This window comes from Oryx dammah, unplaced genomic scaffold, assembly GCF_014754425.2.
Source record: "Oryx dammah isolate SB20612 unplaced genomic scaffold, SCBI_Odam_1.1 HiC_scaffold_10, whole genome shotgun sequence".
NCBI classification, from domain to species: Eukaryota; Metazoa; Chordata; class Mammalia; order Artiodactyla; family Bovidae; genus Oryx; species Oryx dammah.
The window spans coordinates 30494946-30512318 of record NW_024070194.1 but is presented as its reverse complement, the minus strand read 5'-3'; the positions used below and the strand labels follow the sequence as shown (position 1 = coordinate 30512318).

General features: G+C 48.5%; 1 protein-coding gene across 1 annotated transcript in view; it reads right to left on the bottom strand.

Moving 5' to 3' along the window:
• Positions 1-1447: 1447 nt before the first annotated feature.
• Positions 1448-17373, bottom strand: part of TGM3 (transglutaminase 3) — a 43951-nt gene continuing 28025 nt past the window's right edge. Inside the window, exons 8-13 of the mRNA XM_040247786.1 lie at positions 14194-14297; positions 12157-12399; positions 8234-8542; positions 5797-5954; positions 2463-2596; positions 1448-2095 (exon numbers count right to left, since the gene is read on the bottom strand). Of these exons, the coding sequence (XP_040103720.1) occupies positions 1948-2095; positions 2463-2596; positions 5797-5954; positions 8234-8542; positions 12157-12399; positions 14194-14297 (1096 nt within the window). The 3' untranslated portion in view covers positions 1448-1947. The remainder of the gene's footprint in view (positions 2096-2462; positions 2597-5796; positions 5955-8233; positions 8543-12156; positions 12400-14193; positions 14298-17373) is intronic.

The window sequence follows — 17373 nt, the reverse complement described above, 5'->3', positions numbered from 1 at the left end:
TTTTTCATCTCCCTGGAGAGAGACTGGCAGAAAGGATGCACTCAGGAGACACTGGCTGATGCTTGACAGAGTTAAGGTCTGGGACAGGCCTCATGGAGATGGGAGGAAATGGAAACCTCTGGATTTTCTTGTTTCTGATAGAAACCAGAGCAGAAGTATGTCTATTTAACCCTGCCCCTCCTCACTGTGACCTGGAGCCCAGCCCCAAGGGGCACTTGAGAGAGGGGCAAAGCTTCAAGAGACGAGACAAGCTTCCCCCTCCACAGCTCAAAGCCTGCTGTCCTGCAGAGAATGGGAGGCCCAGCTGCATTCAGACACCAGAAACGGACCCTGGTGAGAGCTCCTTGACACTGGGAGCAAACATGGACACAGATTCTGATGCTGACTGCCCACCTGGGGAACTTGAATTGGGCAGTTGAGGCTGGACCAGGTTGAGATGAGAAGGGAGAGAGGAGGCAGCTGGGGCAGGGCAGTGGAGCCCACAAACAGAACTGACCTCAAGCCATCACTATAGGACCACACTTCCAGTGCAGTTCGAGGTAGGGGAGAACTCTGGGGGCCCAAATCTGGGGGGACACACAGTGCAGAAAGTCTGCATTAACACTCCAGCCATGCCGTGGGCTTCCATGGCCAGACTACATCAGCACCAGTGAAATGGAACTTTATGGTTTTTCTCTAAATTTCCTCTCTCCCTGCTCCAACTCTAATGGATCAAGCAACAAAAGAAGAAGGAGGAAGTAAGAAGAAGGCATGGATAGTGCTTCCTACAAGCCTGGGTCAGGCCTGAGTTGAACATAGGGAAGAAACTTTGAGCTGGATGTGAGGCTGAAGTTTCTGTTTAGATGGGACTGGTCCCTTATGTCCCAACAGTGAGGCACGATCGCCAAAATGAGGTTAGTCAGCACCGGTGACGGAAGGCTATGGGATCTGCTTGGGGCGGTTTCAAGGGGCACAGACTGAGGAACCACAAGAGCATGTGTGAAGGTAGAGAAGGTTCCTGTGGAGTTAGCATTGCTTTGGCTGCAAGAGGCGGAGTGTGGCACAAGTTGGGGTGAACCCAGTGTGAGCAGAAGCCATCACCCACAGCTGCTCTGCAGAAGGTTCCAGTGAAGACTGAAGTCCCTTCTCACTCCGATGCCCGTAGAGGGTCCTGGAAGGGTTCACTTTGCCCCACAATGTCTGAACCTGCCGAGACAAGTCACTCCCTCCCAAGGCAGTCAGTCGATTTTTGGACATCATCTTAGCGCAGTGTCCTAAACTGACTTGAAATGTCTCCCTAGTTTTGCACCTGGAGCCACAGGGAATCAGCCCACTCCTTTTGGATACTGGGACGTGGAGAGCACGGCTTCCCCAATGCCATCCCTCCTCCAGAAGGATATGGCCCCAGCGCCACTGTCTCCTCCTCCACCACCTTCGGTGAAGCAGCAGTCTTGGAGAGTCAGTGCTGTGTGATCACACTCTTTTTAGCATTTATTTTGAGGGTAGTTGTGAGTGTCACAATGGATGGCTAACCATCATACCCCCCACCTCCACAATGACCCAGGGGAGGAGCAGGAAAGTGCCAACTGCAGGCTGGGGATCAGCACACAGTCCAGACCATCTTCTCCCCCAGTATCCATTTGGAGAGTCGCTGGGTCAGGTGCCACTCTGTGCCCACAACATTGAGGGTATGAGGGCTGAGCAGGGCCATGCGGCTCACACACCAGGCAGCATCGGGGAGAAGCTCAGGGAACGTGCAAAAGTGATCAAGTGGTGGGCCAGGGTGGAACCAGCCCAGCCTGGCAGCAAGGAGGGGGTGTGTGCTGGAGGCTGGAGTTCCGGATCCAGGCCGCCTTGGGGGAAGGAGTGAGTTTCCCAGGCTGGATAATGAGTATGGCAGGGGTTCACTCCACAGGCAAGTCCTGCCTGCTCTGTGTTCCCAAGTTTGTATGGGGCCCCTTGGGCCCTTCACTCAGCCACATCAACGGACAGCATGGCCTTGATCGCGGGGAACTTGTTGCAGGAGAAGTTGGCGAGGAGCTGCTTGGTGCCACTCCGGGTGGGCAGGATCTCAAAACGCACGCGGGACCGCTCTTTGGGGCGTAGCGCTGGCACGCTGATGGGGAAGGGAAGGAGTCAGTGTGAGGCCTCAAGTCCTGCTCTGGTCGAGGTCACTGCTCCTTCAACTCCCTCTAGCTGCCACCCTGGGTCATCGAGCCCCTTCAGCCCTGGGACCCCTCAGCGGGGAAGGTAGGGGTCCCATGAGCTCCCAGATATAAGGACCAGCTCCAAGCACTGAACACCTGGACTTCTCTTAAGTTCAAGTTTGGTGAACCCCTAAACCAAATGCAAGTGTGCATCCCTATGGGCAGATTCCCAAGTTCAGAGGCTAGCAGAGTTCTGCCTCCCCTGCCTGGGGTTCTGGGGAGGTCCCTCTGGCCCCCTCCCGCCAGCCCCTACCAGCCCTTCAGTGTGGGACTCACTCGATCTTGAGGCTGCCCAGCAGCAGGCCGCTGCCCTCCACCATCAGCACGCAGTCCTTCACCGGCTCATCCAGTGGGTTGGAAAAGAGCATCTGCACGTTCACAGGCTTCTGCACCCGGGCCTCGTCCAGCACCTGCGGGGAGAGGGCTTGACAGAGTCAGGGCTAGACTGCTCATCTCATCTGCCCTTGAAAGCCGACGAGGCGGTGCCTGAGACTTGGTCATGGGAAAGATATCGCTGGGGACAAAGGAAGGGAGGACCATTTGGTTTAGTCCTCCTAAGCGCCAGTGCCATCCATGCAGGGGGTTCCTAAGAAATTGCTGTCATCCCCAGGCTACGGACAGGACACCCAAGCCCAGAGGGAGAGGCGGCAGGTCGCAGCAGCTGAGAGCACTTAACTTCCCAGCTGGGTTCGTGGGCCCTTTCTCAGTTCATCTAGGGAAGGGCAGCCCCCACTTCCCAGACATGTGGTCTGCACAGGGTCCTTTATCAAGGGGCTGGTCAGAGAAGCAACCTGGACTCTCTGTTTGCTCCCGAAGATGAAAGCTTGCACTCCTGCTGAGAAGCAGCCCAGCCTGGGCAGATGCGTCACCTCCCTGGGCCTTGACTCTCTCCCTGATAAAGAGGGCTCATCTCTCCCCTCCTCCTTCCTTGGACTAGAAGGGAACAAATGAGATCATGGATGCAGAAGAGAGCGCTTTGGAAACAGAAACCGAAACTAGGTGATGGGTGGATTTTTCTTTTGAGGATTCCTAGAGGTAGCTGCTTTTTGTTCATTTGGTTTTCCTTTTTGTTGTCACCAATTCTCCCTGCCACCCTTTTATAGTAATAAATCTGCAGTTCAGATTGACTCAATAACTGAGAGATTTCTGGTTCCAGAGCCGTTTTCTCTTCTTGCTAGACTTTGCAATGCTTGCCAATAATTTGTGCATAATTGAAATGTTTTAGAGACCATGGTCTATATCACAATTTCTCCCATGGAACTCCTTTAAGTGTATGACATGATTTGAAGGGTGAAGCATAATTTTATGCCATTGGGATCCAAGAATATATATAAATGTTGTCATATTTTTCACACTGATATTCAATTTGAGATTTTCCTATATTTGTTTTCCTTTCTTTATGGCTGCTTACCACTCTATCCTATTGACCTAAATCTATACATACACCCGAAGAAGAGGATAAGAGCCATCCCAGAAACCTGTGTCTGATATTGTCAGTAGGCCAATGTGAAGGACCTCAGCCTTTGAAATAAAGTTCAGATTGTATGATCTGGTTCAAAAGTCCTCAAGGCCTACTCCCAATCATAAGTAAGACAATAGGGTGTTGCCCAAATTATTATCTTCTCATACAGATCACCCACATGCCCTGCTCTGAGTCAGCTGTGCATTAATTCATTCAGTCACGATTAGATCGTCTTGATTCTCTGAAGGCTAAAGTAAAGGAGAAGTTGCGTTAAGGGCAAATTCATACAAAGATGTCCGAAAGAAGAAAGAGCAGATATTTTTTAAAAGGATTAAATAATTTCCAGGCTGTGTGTATTCTGATTTCCTTTTAAAAGATGTTAGATTCTCTTGAAAGATGAAGCTGATTTGATCTAAAAGATGGAAAGCAAATTTTTGAAAAAAAGAAAAAGCTATAAGTAAGTTTGAGGATACTGGATAAGGGAATATAATGATGGAGAAACTAACTTTATCAAACACTGATAACCTTCAATCAGAACGTTTCATTTCACAGCCTCAAAAATGGCAAATGGCACTTGCTCCCTGTCATTCTACAGGAGTGGGGTACGATTCTTGGAAACACCCTAGGAAACAGGAGAGGCTTCTACAATCATGGATGGAAACTTGCTGGGTGGGAAAGAAGGCAAGCCCAGAGCCCAGAAGCTCTGTTTGGTCCTGCTCGTGGAGGGGCCTCTTTCTGTTTCACAACCACTGTCATGGGCCTAGAACAGGGGTGGCTCCGTCTCCCTAACCTTGGAGAAGATGGATCACTCTGGCCCCCATTCTGAAGCACAGCCCAGACTAACAGGACAATGAGAGAGCTCTAATTCAGCTAGTGTCAAGGAGCAGGCCCTGGGACACCCTGCCCTCTGTCTGACATCAGGAATCCCCGAAGCTGGGGTGTAGCTTAGGGAGGGTGGGACGAGGGCAGTCACGAGTTACTCTAGAAATCTGGGGCTAGGGACACTAGTGACATTGTGATGGAACAACAATAACAAAAAAGGCAGTTGCTGTCTAGACTGCTGGGGCAGATGGTGCTGCAGACTTGTGAGGAGTCTGACCCATGAAGCTCCCTGTGGGGTCCCAAGGGAAGACCCATCTCCTCATCCACTCATCTGCCTGTCCTTGCCTGCCAGCCCCTCATCCCTAGATCTGTGCTGTCTGGCTCTGGCCGCCTCCACCCTGGGCTGAGGTTGGTGTTGGTAGGGACAGGTTTGGAGTCAGCCCCATACTTCCAGCACCAGTGCTGAGGAAGGGACAGAGTGGCCCCAAGTGCCTCCCACAGACCTGTGAGAGCCCACATCCGTGCATCCCTGAGAGGGAGCCTGGGAGCAGAGCCTGCTGCCAAAAATTGAAGCATCCTCATTGTCAACTACTGGGAAGATGCTGCTGCTAGCTATGGACTGGCCAGGTGTCCTGGAAAGGGCCTGAGGTCTAGCCCTTGCTCTGGCAGTATTTGGCAGTTCTTTTCTCTCTGGCTCTCAGTTTACTCATGTGTGAAATGGAAGGGCATGAAAGCTTGAGACCAGGTTTCTAAGAGTCTACACTTCTGTAACTCTGGGGTCTAGAGTCAGGAGATGCATGTGAGTTATGCCTATTTCTGATTTGCTCTACAAATGTGTCTGGGGGCTGGGCTGTGGGTTCCCTGAAGGCAGGACCCAGCCCTTGAGGTCTTCTGTGATTCCTGAGCCTAACACAGCCCAGGACACAGCAGATGTTCAGAGCGAGTGAGCTGAAGAGCCCTCCAGCTGCTCCTCAGCTGGCATTCCCAATGGGTCTAGAGCTGCAACCAAAGAAGCTGCAGGGCAATGTGCCCGTGGATCCTTCCAGAGAGGGAGCAAGGGCCTGCTGTGCTGTACCACTGGCAGGATCTTAGTTCCCTAACTGGAGGTTGGACCTGCACCCTCTTCAGTGACAGCATAGAGTCCTAACCACTGGACCACTGGGATCTCCCAAGGACACTGCTCTGAGCAGAACTCTTGGCTGATCCTTTTGGCAGAGGCTGGATCCGAGCTGGGCCCTGTGCTTGGCCTGTCGGCAGAGAGGGCTTTCCCTGTGGTCTGGGAGGGCTGGGCTAGCATGGAGCAGTGCCCCTTCAGCATCCCTTTACCTCAAGGGTCAGGGTGGGGTTGTCCAGGATGACGTCCCTCTCCACCACCACCTCAGGCTCGTCAGTGACCTGGCACACGGCTGTGGTCCGGATCATGTTGTCTGCCTTCAGGTACTTCTCGTACTGAGCATATGTGATCTTTACAGGGTGCTCTATTTCTGGAAGAAGAAAACAGGAAGCAGCGTGAGAGGTGGGGTTGGCTTCCGAAACCTTAAAAGCTGATGCCAAGCCGAGTCAGTGTGGGCTGGTTGGGAGCACCTGAAGCCCAGGCTTGCCTGAGTCCTCCCTGCCGGGCCCTGGGGGAACACCTGTCTGCTTCACACCAGCGGCAGAGCGGGGGCCCTGAGACCAGGATGCCGGCTGGCTGGGTGGATTCCAGGAGGAGGAGCTCATGGGGGCTCAGACTTCCTCCCTGCCCTGGTAAATATCAGAGGGCAAATCTCCATCTAAGGGGCAGGGAAGAATATGAGTATTAACTCATTGCCAAATAAAGAAAACAGTAATGATGGCAGCATAATAATAACTAGCAAGGGAAGCCAGGGGCTGTCTACATAAGAGCTTGGTCCTCTCAGGTGACCGTATAGCCTGGGGTCCTATTGCCACAGCATCTGAACCACCACCCTGCTTCTGGTCTCTCCAGCTTCTAAGTCACCCACATGCACCAGTCAGGTGGGCTTTAGAAGCACTTTTCCCCCAAATCATGTCACTCTTCTTCTGTGTCACCTGAAAAATCTCCTGTGGTCCCTCGCTGCCTCAGGAATAAAGTTCAGACCCCTCAGTACGGTCCTGTGTCACTCTCTTCCTCAAAAGAATGTTCCTTCCCGCAGTTCTCTTTGTCCTTTTGACAACACAGGTGCCTTACCACCTCCCTGCTCTGAGTCACAAGGTCCCCTCAGATGGAAAGGCCTTCCCCAGCTTTTCTCCGTTTCTCTGGCTCCTCTCCAAGCTTCAAGGCCCTTCTCTGACTCACTGGGCAAGCAAGGGGCAGGGGGGGACGGCTCGCCTGCCTCTGGGTGCTCTCTCCCTCCCTCACGCAATCATGCTAGGTGGTTGGGGGGTGCCTGGCACCTACAGGTCACACACTCCTTGAGGTGAGGCTGTAAGGAGGGAGCTGTCTCTGCTTTTAGCACTGGAGGGATTTACCCAGCCTGCCCCAAATATGGAGACGACAGGCCCTGGCATCAGCTGGTCCAGCTCCCTTGAACAGTGAACCCTGAGGCTCAGGAAAGGAGGGAGACTTAACGGTCATCCAGAGAGTAGGTGATGACGTCAGGACTCCAAGACCATTTTGCCTGCTTCCTCCTGCCTTCCCATTTAACTCTGTTGCTTCTTGCAGAAGTACAGCTTTTTAAAAAAGCATTTCCCTCACATAAATTATTTTTGGCCTACAAAAATAGCTCTTCCCTTGAGCTTTGAAGGTAAATAACAGCCAGCCTTTGTTATAGGGAAGATTTCTGCTCAGTTCTGCCAGAGGACAGGTTGCTAGAGGATGCTGCCTCTGACAGGTGTGACAGCTCTCAGTTTCTCTGCAGACAAAATTTTTTCAAGATGGGCTGTATAAGTAATCAGTTTTTATTAGCTCCTTATGTGAAGCAAATAGCCACCCCACCCTTATTAATCTGCTTTGTAAGTCCAGACTTTTCATAACAGCTCCAAGGATTTTGCCAACTTGGGCACACCTGCCTTCTAATCCTTCCACAGCCCCAGCCTCTCTCTGCTCCACCTTGTTCCTCTCCCACCTGTGCTATCCAGGAGAACCAACTCACTCTTCCTCCCAGAGGCTCAGGCCTCCAAGAAAACCCATCACTGTCACTAGAAATCAAAAATTTCACCCACCCACTGGCAGCTGTGGGGGAACACTGGTGGGAATTCAAGCCCTCGTGGTATATTGCAACCCTTCTAGGGTCAATCCAGAAAGTGATTCATTGTGGGAAGGGGGTAAGGTAGGGTGGGAGCTGGAAAGGGGAAGGGGTCGCAGCAGTAAAACCAAGAAAATGGGTGGTGGCACTGGATTTCACATCAGGAAGTCCAGGACCAGGATCTGGCGTTGCCACCTACTAGCTATGATACTTAATCTTTTAAGTGAATCACAATCTCTCCAAGCCTCAGTTTCTGGCTCTGTAAAAGGAATGCTGAAATCTGTCCTTGTAGAAGGTCAAATGTGATAGTACATAAGAGTATATCAGGCAGTACTCTGCACACTGGGCAAAATGGTATGTAAGGGATATTGTGGTTTGTCTTTAACTGCCAAAGTCCTCTTCCTTTCTCCTCCAGGGCATGAAAGTACTTTGGTTGGCACACCCCCACTTGTACTGCTTACCATGTGCTATTTCCTTCCTCAATCAGTTGATTTGGTTCCAATAGGAACTCTCCAGCCCCAAGAGGATACCAGCTACCATGAGTGTGTGGCATCCCAGCAGCCTACAGACTGAATTACCTTCTTCGGGATTCAGGGATTTAGTGACAGAATCCTTCCACACCTCGTGTACGAGTGTGCCGTTATAGACGATGGTCCAGGCTGTCATATTCACTGTCACTGTCTTTGTATCACTTGTTAGGTTTTTGAGTATTAGGATCAGGTTGACTTCTTTGCCCACTGCCAGTACACCAGCGACCTTGAACCTCCCAGAGATGCTAGGCTCCCGTTCCTCTCTTGCCAGGCTGCTTGCAGATGTTGCGCTAAATGACACTCTGGGTTTAAGTTTCCTCAAAGCCTTTTCAAATACTTGTCTTTCCTGGCTGGAACCTGTGTGGTGGGAAAAGAGAGAAGCATCTCAGAGACGCGGTGGCAATGTGAACAAAGAACAGTTCCCTGCCTGGAACTAACACTGGTTCTGCTGCTTGCACAATGATTCTAATCCAAGCAAGGGTCTGACCTCCTCCAGGTCTCCATTTCACCCTCCTTAACATTTGTCTGACCTCCAAGCAAGTGTCTGACCTCCCCCAGGTCTCCATTTCATTCTCCTTAACATGAGGCTCACAGCCCAGCTCTTCCAATCAGCTCAAATTTCCATCGAGCTGTAGGGAAAGCTGCATAAAATACATAGCTTGATATTTTGCTTAGGTTAATTAGGTTAGATCCCTTCCTTCCTTCACTCTCTCCATCTCTCCCTGCCTCCCTCCCCCCATCCCTTCCTCCTTCTCTCTCTTTCTTTTAATAAAAGGTCCTTTGTGAGACTTAAAGAACAAAGCGTGTGTTAGTTGCTCAGTCATGTCTGACTCTTTGCAACCATGGACTGTAGCCCACCAGGCTCCTCTGTCTATGGAATTCTCCAGCCAAGAACACTGGAGTGGGTAGCCATTCCTTTCTCCAGACGATCTTCCTGACCCAGAGATTGAACCTGGGTCTCCTGCATTGCAGGCAGATTCTTTACCATCTGAGCCACCAGGGAAGCCCAAAGAACAATTTAATTTAATTTAATTTAATTTAATTGTTATTTTAATTTAAAAATAACAAGTCTGAGCTTAAAAAGATTAAAATGAGTTCATAAATGAGAAAACTATGATTTAGAATTACCTCACTGAAAAAAATTCCAAACCATTCTATCGTGTTATTCTGCTTTATTTCTAATGATGCTTTGAGAATCGGAGAGCAGAACTTTTGTCTATGTCAGTTGACAAGAACTTTCCACAGTTGGTATGGTTCCAGGTTATGACTAGTTTAAATTGTTGAGAGTTCAGGTTTCAAAAACACAAAGGCTGAACCACAGGATGGGTTTAGCCTTGGTGTGGGTGCTGCTGAATGTGATACTATATACAGTCCCCAGAAAATGGCCAAGATCATGGCCAAAAAACCACGGCTCTTGGGGCACTAAGAGCTGATAACCAACTCCAAGCCTCTGAGCCAGGGTAGACCACACAGGGCACATAAGTCTCCTTGCCTTGACTGGAAGATAGACCCACTAACAAGGAGAAGATGTTGACCTTCTGGTAACATGGACAGAGAAACACAAAGAAGAATGACCATGTTTACGCTCCTGCCCCTAACCTCCCCAACAAACCTGTGAAATTTTAAGATGACTTATTAGAAGCACTTTATCATTTAGTGAAATCTTTCCTATAAGTTACATGTAACAACCAGCAGAGACCCCAAAGACATCTAAGCATACCACGTTAGAGTTAAGGTCCTAAAGAGGAGTGTCTGGTCCAAGTAGTTGGTAATCTAAGAATTAGGGGTGGAAAGAGGGCCAGTCCCCAGAAGTCTAGACCTGAAGTCTAGAGTTCCTCCCACACACCCTACTGAAAAGAAGGCAGGCAGCCAAATTACCCGAGTTGACAGCTCCTGGTGGGCTGGGTTCCTTTTGGTGCCTTCCCATTCTCTAGCCGAGCTGTAAATCCACACCCAGGTCTGATGGCTGAGCAGGGAGCTGAGCCTCTGTGCCCAGAACCTCGAAGCAGTTGTGTTTGCACAATGAGGCTCAGAGCCTAGATACCTATATAGGTCACCTGCCAGGCTTACTCAAGACTAAGCTTCCTGCTACTGTTTTTTCCTTTGGTGTTGCTGTTGCGCAAATGCTTAGCAACCCATTTTATGGGCTTTTCCTCCCTGAGGCCATCAGACACAAGCTAGCATCATTAGGTAAGGGAGACTGGGCAACAACAGGTGGGGTGATCAGTCCTGCTGTCACACAAGGGCTGGGGCATTGCCAGGGGTCTGGCGGGGATCTCTTCACCTGGCTGTGGCCCCTTCTCATTGCTCAGGAGGTTTGGCTGGGACAGCCAGAGCCCCCACGAAGTGGAATTAAGGTGTGACACTCAGATAAGGGGCCCCACAGAATCACACAACTGTATAGGCAGTGCGTTTTAAAAGTCCCTTTGGGAGGTCATTCCGATGAAGCTGCAGACATTCAAGTTGATAAAAATCATCACTATTTATTAAGTCCTCACTATGGGCCAGGCACTGCCCTTGATACTTTCTATATACTAGCTCATTTAAATTCCATTGAAGAGAGGCCTTGCTCGTCTCATTTTACAGGTGAGGAATTTGAGGGATCAGAGATGCTAAGAATCGTACTTGAGGTTGCACAGCTATAAGGGGTAGGGCAGAGTTCATCTCCTGCCTGGGGTTATCAGTTCCTTGGCCCCTACCCTGGTTTCTACATCAGAACACTGTTGAGAATGCTTGTCACACTCAAGCCTGACCCCCAGCCTGTGAGCTCTGGAGGGGCAGGCGCCCATCTGCAGAGTGCTTCCTGGCCTCCTGGAGTTGAGCATGAATGGGCACTCGGGGAGGTCTCAGTACATGTTTACTGACTGAAAGAAAGGCCATCTGACCCCAGTGGGAGGAATGGGCTGCAGAAGTACACTGGGGTCTAACGGAAAGCACCAATCTCATTACTCTGGTGCCTCCAAAGGACCCACACCCAGCAGCTCATCCACCTGGACTTGGAGCCTCCTCCCTGCTCAGCTTTCCTCTTTTGTATACGGCAGCCAGCAGCAGCAGCAGCCATCCAGGGCACCGAACTGTGGGGTTTACTTTAGGGTGCACATGGCTACCTTCTCGAGAGCACTTTTCTTGACACCTCAGAATCAGCAGTGAGGACCTGCTAAAGCAACTATTTCAAAGCGTTTAGAGTGACATGTCGATCCCATTAAGGAGTGACTGGCCTGCTAGCGCAAGCATTAATTCACTTTAGCCTATTTCTAAAAAGAACATCACCTTCAAATGTAGAATTTTGTCACTATTGAGATTCCTCAGAGATATTAATTTGCTAACACTGAAAGCAACTTCTGAAACAGAGAAACACTCGTAATTTGTGTTAAAGGTGGCCTCCTACCAACCAGGCTTCTAGGTGACTTTAGGGGGATCAGCACTCAAGTGGATGGTGACGATTTCAGGGACTCAGGCATTGTCCTCATGGTGTAGGAGGTGTCCCCACCTCATCTGGCTTTCAGGGAGCCACTGAAGAGACAAAGCAGTCCCCATGTCTCTGGGGACTGTCCATTTCTTTTTTCAGAGGATGTTTCCTGCTTGCTCTTCTTGGAGGCAAGGGGAGTGGACTGACAGAGACCCCTGGGGGTCTTCTGCGGGGGCCATGTTTCTCCCTGTGGTGCTCAGTCATGTTGCTGTCATCCTAATGGTGCAATTGGCAAAGGGACACAGCTGGAGACGAGCTAGACTGACAGCTGCCTGAGTCCTTCAGCGCATTTCCGCTGGCACTGTGTCTGCCCCTGATGGTTTTATCCCCACAGGAAACAGTCTGGGGACCTGGGCATTAGATGCCAGGGAGCAGTCCTACCATTCAGGCACAGCTGGCTGAGAAAGCGGGAGGAGCGTGAGCAAGTTTTCCTTCTCCCGCCTCAAAGCTGTCTTCCCACCATCAGGCCCTGGGTGGCACAGCCCATCCAAGCCCCTCCTACCTTCTGGATACTTGTACTTTTCGGTGACATCCATGCGAGAGTTGCTGCCCACCGCCTTGGTACTGATGTATTTGCCGACGCTGTGAGTGTCCGAGGAATTCTTCTTCAAGGCACCACCCGACTCATAGATCCATGTGATGCGGTCGGCATTGACCTCCGCAAAGATGAAGGGCATGTCGAAGTCCCAATCCACATTACCCTCTCGGATAGCGATCACCGAAGCGGGGCCGCACTGGAACACCCCTGGGGGCCAGGGTGCAGAGGTTGGATGTGTGCCAAAGCCGGGCCCCTCTGCAACAGCCCGCCTCATGGCCTGCTCCTCTGGGGGCACTCCCCACCGCCCAGCCCCCCTGCCTCTACCCCAAACTCCTTCAACCCTGACTGTCTGCTCTTCTCTTTGGGCACTCAGCAGGACCCTCTGGGACCACTGCTATCTTGGGCAATAGCACTCTGGTCAGACTCCAGCTCCACAGAAGACGGCCCACTCCTGCATTCTGTAGGTGCATAATTTGTGCTAACCCCCTGCTTTCAGTCTGTTTCCTAAAGAGGAAAGTCTGACTGTCTTGTGGTCAGGGCTGCCTCTTTTCTACTCTGCAAATCATTCTTCCCAAATCACTCCCCCTATTTTGGAAGACTTCTCTGCAAACCCAGCCTACAGAGACATCCTGCTTCTTTGGGCTCCCAAGCCCTGACCATCACCTCCCTTCTTGAGCACTCAGCATAGCTAGCTCAGACAGATAGGTAGGTAGGTGGGTGGACACATGGAGAAATGGACAGATAGGTAGATAGATTCATAGATGGATGGGTGGATGGAAGGACATAAATGTAAATACAGGTATAGATACACAGATACAGTTTCCTTCATGAAGTGCCCAGATGATAAAAAGTAAGTTACAGCAGAATAGAAGAATATTATTCCATTTGTGTTTATAAAACAAACACACACACTTTTATATGCCTGAAACAGTGACAGTGACTTTCAGCTTTTTTTTTTTTTTTTTTTTTTACCATGACCTCTAGAAATACGTTTTTACATCATGGCACATATGTGGTCCCGAAACAAAAATTCCACAGGAAAATTCTTATTCTTAATGTCCAATACACTCTGATAGTTTCTTTGTCTTTCTTCTCCTCACTCCTGTCCATGCTATTCTATTTCACTTCTTAAAACAATGGTCACAACCCATTAACTTGATTTCATAACCACTAATGAGTTGCAGTGAGAAGTTTGAATAGTGGCCTAGAAAATATCTGGAAGTTACCCTCTTCACACCCAAGTTCCCCGAATCTCATTGCTTCAGGTAGAGATGTTGCAGCAAGGGAGAGGGTAAGACTTCATTTTCATTGTAAATCTTTTAGGAACGATTTGAATTTTTTTTAACCATTTTTAACCATGCATATATGACTTTTATAATTTTTTTAAGTTTGAAAGAAACAATTGAAAATGAAGGTAATGGATAAGAATGCTCTGGAAATCAGGGAAGGGACAAGGAAAGGTTCCTGGAGAGCCCAATGCCCGAGATCTGATGGGAGAGTGGCCATCAGGGGTGGGGAAGGGCCAGCCTGTGAGAAGGAGAGCTCAGCCTGGCGGGGAACACCCAGAAGGTGAGAGGGGTGCTGGGGACCGTGACCACAGAGGCCTGAAGCCCAGCCAGGGAATCTGGACTAAATCCCAAGGCAAAGGGACACGGAAGGTTTCTATGCTGGGAGGGATGGGCTACTAGAGGCTGTGTGGGAGAATCACTGTTGGCACGGACAGTTCCCTTCCCTATTGCCGGCCATGGGCCAGGGCCTTTGCAGCAGTCAGGTGAGAGCAGGGATGGCAGTCATTTAAACAGCAGCCTGAACCAAGCCAATTAAGAGGAAAATCTACTTTGAAAATGCTTCTGTTTTAATCCCTCTCTGCACCCCCAAAAGCAGAGAAGATTTGGGTGATCTTGCTGTGCCGCTTTCCACCATTGTAAAGATTGAGAGGTCATGACTTAGAGTCAAACCCAGAGAAGGGGGGCACCGGCAGGCTGACGGAAGAGTGGTTACCTTGGCTTCTCTCCTGAGGGGTGGCGTCCAGAACCTGCCATCCATTGTACGAAGGGCCCAGGTCAGGCCGCACAAACCAGGCTTCATTCCAGACGTGGAAATTCCTGCAGACAGAGCCATACACTGCAGAGCTTGGCCAAGGCCACACAGCAGAGGAATGGCGAAGCGCCACATCTCTGACCTGGCAGGGCAGTGCCCTCGCACTCAAGTGAGTTTACTCTGGGCCAGCTATTGTGCTAGACCTCGGCGAGCACCGTCTCCTCAAACTCTCACAGCACGGTTAAATGGGTACTGTTTTTATGCTCATCTCATAAAAGGGGAAACTGAGGCTCAGAGAAGTCAAGCAGCTAACAATGCAAAGTCAAAGTGTGGCCCCAGGTATGCCTAACTCCAAAATCACCATGTTCTCCTGCCTTTCTGAGAAGCAGAATGGATCTAGGTTAGAGCCAAGACCCAGCGAGCAAACCCACACAGCTTTCTCTTGCGCATCCTGCTGGGGTACACTACTGTATTTCATGTGGGATGAAAGTGAATGGGGTGCAGCAAGAGTGACAGGTCTGGCTAACAGCCACAGAGCCCTGAGGTTGAGGTCTGGAGAGAAGAATGCACACGCCGGTCCTAAAATGTTCTTCATCAGTGGAGCCCTCATCTCCCAATCTGCAGGCTCTCGGTCATTGGTCCCCGCCTTCACCAGGTGTAAACAGTTATCCAAAGCTTTCTTTATTCTTTATTCTGCCCTCTATTCTCCTCCTCTCCAATCCCACAACAACCACATTAGCGTTGGCAGTTTTGGGTCCAACTTGGAAGAAAATGTAAGTCTGACATAAACTCAAGTTCTATTCAACTTGAAAAAAAATTTTTTATATTCCTGAGGTGGAAAAGATAGTTTTAAGCAGAGAACTGACTTCAGAATGATACATATGACTAGGTAAAAATATTAAGCTTTCATATACCAAGTAAACAGAGACTATAGTTCTGTTTCCAGCATGGAAGAATAAGCTCATAATGGATAGTCTCTTGTGCAAAAACAACAAACTGACGAAAGATAACTATCTGGGAGTAAACAAAGTAGGAGGATTTTGGAAGGGTGTCAAAACTTTGAGGAAGAGACTAGCATGGAGTGAGTTGTGCTTTGGTGACCTTGCTCCTAAGGACAAGCTGCAGTAGATGGACAGTGCAGGTTAGTAAAAGTTCCAACAGACATTCCACTTCTTTCTGACCTGAGGAGTTAAGAAACAAACCCTGGGTTAACTAGAATCACTAGAGAGTGTGGCAGAAGTCTTGGAAAGGAGAGTCAGAAAGTGGAACATAGATTTGTATATTAACACTGCCTAAGCTTCTGGGTGACCCCTGAGCTAGGCATATACAAGGCAAACCACAAACAGTCCAGATAAAATTTTTAAAAATGAACTGAAACTTGAGCTGCTGCCTACCACAGGTGAGACAGAGTTTGCAGTTTGAGTCTACCCCAAGTAGGCTCCTAAGACAAAACGCAGAATCAAGACATAGCCCATGACCAGGATACAATCCCCAATTAATGAACATCCAAAGAACCAGAAAAATGTCACTTATCCTCAAGGTAAAAGACAATCAACAGAAATTAACCCTTAGATAATCCAGATGTTAGAATTACTGGGTAAAGACTTTAAAACAGTTATGATAATTATGATCAATGGAGTAAAGGGAAATATGCTCATAACAAATGAAAAGAGGAACCTCTTAGCAGAAAAACAGAAAAGATAGAAAAAGAACCAAATGGGTAATTTTAACTGGAAAAAAGTCCAGTATCTGAAATTAATTCAATGGATGGCTTACTAGCAGGATAGAGATAACAGAGGAAAGAGTAAACTTGAAGTCAGATCAGTATAAAGTATCCAGTCTGAAGAAGAGAGAGGAAAAAAGGTTGAAAAAAAAATCAACCTTTTGATTGAAAAATCAGGAAAATATATGCAACATGTATACTAGACAGTTACTATAATGAATATTATAAAATATTTACAAATCAATAAGATACAAAAGAACCTGTTCCCAGGTGGCTCAGTGATAAAGCCAGATTCTCCTATCTGCAATGCAGGAGACATAGGTTTGATCCGTGGGTAAGGAAGATCCCCTGGAGAAGGAAATGGCAACCCACTCCAATATTCTTGCCTGGGAAATCCCATGGACAGATAAACCTGGTTGGCTGCAGTCTTTGGTGTTACAAAAAAGTTAGGAACTAAAAACAACAAGACGCAAAAGAAGTCAAACATGCCAATAATGGACAATGAGCAGGCAATTTTCGTAAGCAATAAAAACGATCACTAAACCTACGAAGATAGTTTTAACTCCACCACAATTAAAAGAAAATTAAGGCTGATTTGTGTTGTTGTATGGCAGAAAACACAATAACATTGTAGAGCATTTATCCTCCAATAAAAAATTAAAATGACAAAGAGATATTATCACACCTATTAGACTGACAAAGATGAAAGCATAGGATGATACCCATTGCTGTGTGGGCAAGCAAGCACTGTCATATACTACTGGTGGGAGTTTAAATGTGTATGACATCTGTGAAAGGCAATTTGGTAATCAGTGTGAAAAACCTTTAAAAATCTACATACCCACTGAACCAGTAATTCCACTTCTAGAAATTTCTACTATAAAAACCCTCACATACATGCACATGGATGTACGTGGGAAAGTGTTCACTAAAACACTGTTTGTAATAGCAAAAATAATGGAGGAAAAGTTTACCAATAAGGAGATGGTTAGATAAATTGTGATACAATCATCCAACAGAATATCATGCAGCTGTCCAAAAGAATGAGCAAAATCAATCTAGCATTTACATAGAAAGATGTCTAAATTATATCACCAAGTAAGAAAAATGCAGATGGTGATTGCAGCCATGAAATTAAAAGACACTTACTCCTTGGAAGAAAAGTTATGACCAACCTAGATAGCATATTCAAAAGCAGAGACATTACTTTGCCGACTAATGTCCGTCTAGTCAAGGCTATGGTTTTTCCTGTGGTCATGTATGGATGTGAGAGTTGGACTGTGAAGAAGGCTGAGCACTGAAGAATTGATGCTTTTGAACTGTGGTGTTGGAGAAGACTCTTGAGAGTCCCTTGGACTGCAAGGAGATCCAACCAGTCCATTCTGAAGGAGATCAGCCCTGGGATTTCTTTGGAGGAA